General features: G+C 34.0%; 1 protein-coding gene across 1 annotated transcript; it reads right to left on the bottom strand.

Annotated features, from left to right (window-relative positions):
* Positions 1-605: 605 nt before the first annotated feature.
* Positions 606-1,736, bottom strand: LOC132926248 (jerky protein homolog-like). The gene has a single exon (XM_060990586.1). The coding sequence runs from the start codon at positions 1,734-1,736 to the stop codon at positions 606-608; it is 1,131 nt and encodes a 376-aa protein (XP_060846569.1).
* Positions 1,737-3,733: the final 1,997 nt, after the last annotated feature.

The raw sequence follows: 3,733 nt of genomic DNA, 5'->3' as shown, positions 1-3,733 counted from the left end.
GGGTCGTTCGGATTACCGATTTGTTCGGATTACCTATGACTTAATAAAAACAACAATTTTATTGTAATTTAAGTTATGAAATTTATTTTTATCTGTATTAATCATTGAATAATGTATAATTATAAATGTGTATATGCAAATTATATATGTATGTGTATATGAACCTTATTTAAAATATTGATTTATTTTTTTTTGTACACTGGCTCCTATTTGGTGATTAAATGCTTTGTCCCGCAAACGTCTCAGCAACATTACTTCTTCGCAGCTTTCAACGTTTTGTTCAGCCCACTCGATGGCCGTAGTCAACGCTTTTGTGGCTTCTGAAGCAGATACTTTTGAAGGAGGCAAAAATTCTTCATCTTCTTCCTTCTCAATATCTTTTTTGGTCACTGCCTGAATGATTTCATCATCAGTTAAAATTTCTTGGTGCTGTATCTCTTCATCGCAGCCCCCTGATGCCCACTGTTGAATTTCATCCTCAGAGATGACTGTGTTTGGAGTCAACTTGACTAAAAGTGGGGTGAAGATAATGCTGCCTTCCTGAACTTCAGTAGTTTCGTTCACAGCAACCAGGTGTGGACTAAGGTTTTTCCATGACATTTTTATCAGATGTGACGAGACAGATAACCAACAGTTAGCCAAGTTAAAAACAACATCTTTAAGATTTTTTTCAAAGCTACCACCAAGTCATTTCCGTTTTCTTCGTCCGCCAAAATGTTCGTAAGTAAAGTTTTTCGGTAATTCAATTTTATATTTTGGATAACATTCTGATCCATTGGTTGAATACGAGCAGTTGTATTTGGTGGAAGAAACATCGCAAAAATTTTGCCATCTTCACTACGAAGTTCTTCTACAGATGGGTGACCTGGGCAGTTATCCAATAGCAATACAGCTTCCATAGGAAAATTAATTGAAGAAAGATGACGACGAACGCTAGGAACAAATTCAGTGTTGAACCAATCTAAAAATAAATCTCTTGTAACCCACGCATTCTTCTGCCCTCGGTAGTACACAGGAAGTGTAACCGATTTAAATGCACGAGGCTTGTGAGCTTTTCCTACAACAAGTAAACGAAGTTTATGGTTGCCCGTCGCATTTGCGCAAGGCATAAAAGTGACTCTTTCTTTCATAATTTTTCTACCGGGAGCGGCCTTTTCTGTAGATGACACTAAAGTGTGGTCAGGCAACATTCGCCAAAATAATCCAGATTCGTCAGCATTGTAAATTTGTTCTGCTTTAAATTTTTTTTGTATGACAAGTTGTTCAAATTCTTCTTGTAACGGTTTGATGGAGTCCTCTTTACTCGAAAGTTTTTCACCGGAAATTTTGAGACGCCTTATCCCATGACGCTTATTAAAGTTGTCTAACCAACCTTTGCACGCATTAAAAGTATGGTTATTTTTTGAGAATTGGCGGTGAAAAGATCGTGCTTTTTCACAAAGCATTTCACCACTCACTGGAACGTGTAAACGTCTTTGTTGAATAAACCACATGAAAACTGCACTCTCAACATTTGGATTCTCTGGTTGTTTTAACGTTTTACGCTTACCTGGACCGTTTTCCGTTTCACTGACAAACTTCTCTAATTTTTCCTTGTTCTTTTTAATATCACTGATGGTAGATACACCTATACCAAATTGTCTTGAGATGGCACTGTAGCTGGTCCCCTTATTAATTAACTTTATTACTTCTAACTTATCCTGTAATTTTAATGTAACATGCTTACGTGGAGCCATTTCAAAAAAAACACGCAAATAAATGTTCCAAATACGTACGATCTTTATGTACACACAATCGACACACAACTGACAAACGTAATCAACGTTCATATCTAACATCTCATATCTAAACGACGTACACGTGCGATGTTCTAACGTAATCGACAAATTTTATTATTGGGAAATACCGGCGATGCGATAATTTTCAAGCTCGTTCGGATTACCGCATCTTTCGGATTAGCCTGTGTTCGGATTATCGAGACCCTACTGTAATATATTATGCACAATGTGTAGTTTGTATGTGTTCTTTCATTTTGCAGTTATATTTTTTGTATTAAACAGAATAATTCTAAAACAAAAATCAATTTTTAATTAGAAAAACTTAAACATTTAATAATTATTTAATTAGATACATACCATTCACTAGCATCTCTATTGTTGCACTGCACTATTAAGGTCTCTCTCAAGTTTTCAAACAGAAATGATCTGCGATTATCAGCTAATAATGTTTTGTATGTAGAAAATGATCTCTCGACGTCAACCGATGTTATAGGAGCAAATTTCAAATAAGTCATATCATCGAGATTTAAATCTTCTGGCAGTTCCAATTTTGACACTTCTTCACCGTTCAAAATTTTTGAGATTGTACATATTGATTTAAATCCAATATTTTTTTCTATAACTGTTTTCATCTTCAGTTGTACGGCCTTACCAATTTTGTTTTGCGCTTCTTCTATTTTATTTTGTACGTCCAAAACAATTTTTATTGACTCAGACAGAGGACAACCTGATTTTTCAAGACGCAAAATAGCATTAGTTAATCCACTGAAATTTGATTTTATAAACGTTAAATTACATTCCAGATTAGTATCTTTTATCAAATCACGGACTTTTTTTATTGAAATAGCATCATCTTCATCTAACTCCATGACAACACGTTTAATTAATGAAAAATGTTCACAACAATAAATCACCGCGTTAATCCATGTACCCCACCTTGTAAGTATGGGCTTCGGAGGTAAAGGAATATTTGGTGCAATATTTCGAAAAATTTGTATTCGGGAAGGGGCTTTTAAAAATATTTTTTTCATATTTGAAATCAACTTATCAACTTTTGGAAACTGTAATCTAATTTCTTCACATGAAGATGCAATGCGTGAGCTAAACAAGTAATGTGTTCCATTTTGGGATTAAATATTTTAAGAGATTTACCAGCTTTTACCATATATGGCGCTGCATCAGATAAAAATAACAAAATATTTTCACGCCTAATTCCTTCAGGCCATAAAATTATAGTGTCTTATCAAATAATCGACTTATTGTAGCGTAGTTAGCTTTATCTAAAATTGCTGAGTTTAAAAGAAATATTTTACCTGGGTTATCGATTTCTAAGGTGCCTATTATTACGTTTGCCACATAACGACCAGCTACATCTGTCGTTTCATCGATAGACACCCATATTTTCTTTTCTGAAGCATATGCTCTTATATTATTTATTGTTTCTTCGTAGCATTCGTTAACGTATTTTTTGCGCAATGTTGATTGATCTGGTATGATTTTATTTGTACACTTCTCCAAAAATGATCGAAAAGACGGTTGTGATAATTTAAAAAGTGGTATGTTTGAGCATAATAGAGCCTTACAAAGATCGTAATTGAAAGTTGATGCTGTCGAAGAAGTGGTTAATAGAGTCTGAGTTGTAGATATTTTTTGTTGATTTTTTTTTCTATACCCAGAATATGTTTATCACGTGTAACATGTTGATTAACAGTAAATTTTTTCTCTGCCGAAACTTTTATATTGCAAATTGTGAAATAAAGTACTGTACCGACAGTGGTAAAAATATTATCGCCAAATTCGGACACAGATGTGCGTAAACGGCAAGCCAATGACTTTTTATGTTTAGGCATTTTAAATGAAATTCCAACACAACACTGGATTAAAATAAAACAATTTAATATACGCAATACACTTGTCAACACGACTTTATAACGATTACTGAGTAGTGAAAATAC

The sequence above is a fragment of the Rhopalosiphum padi genome, chromosome 3 (genome assembly GCF_020882245.1).
Source record: "Rhopalosiphum padi isolate XX-2018 chromosome 3, ASM2088224v1, whole genome shotgun sequence".
Classification (NCBI taxonomy): domain Eukaryota; kingdom Metazoa; phylum Arthropoda; class Insecta; order Hemiptera; family Aphididae; genus Rhopalosiphum; species Rhopalosiphum padi.
The sequence above is the reverse complement of the archived record's forward strand: the minus strand, read 5'-3'. Positions and strand labels throughout refer to the sequence as shown.

Excerpts from the sequence above, each read along its gene's own strand:
- LOC132926248 (XM_060990586.1), bottom strand. The coding sequence starts at position 1,736 with ATGGCTCCACGTAAGCATGTTACATTAAAATTACAGGATAAGTTAGAA.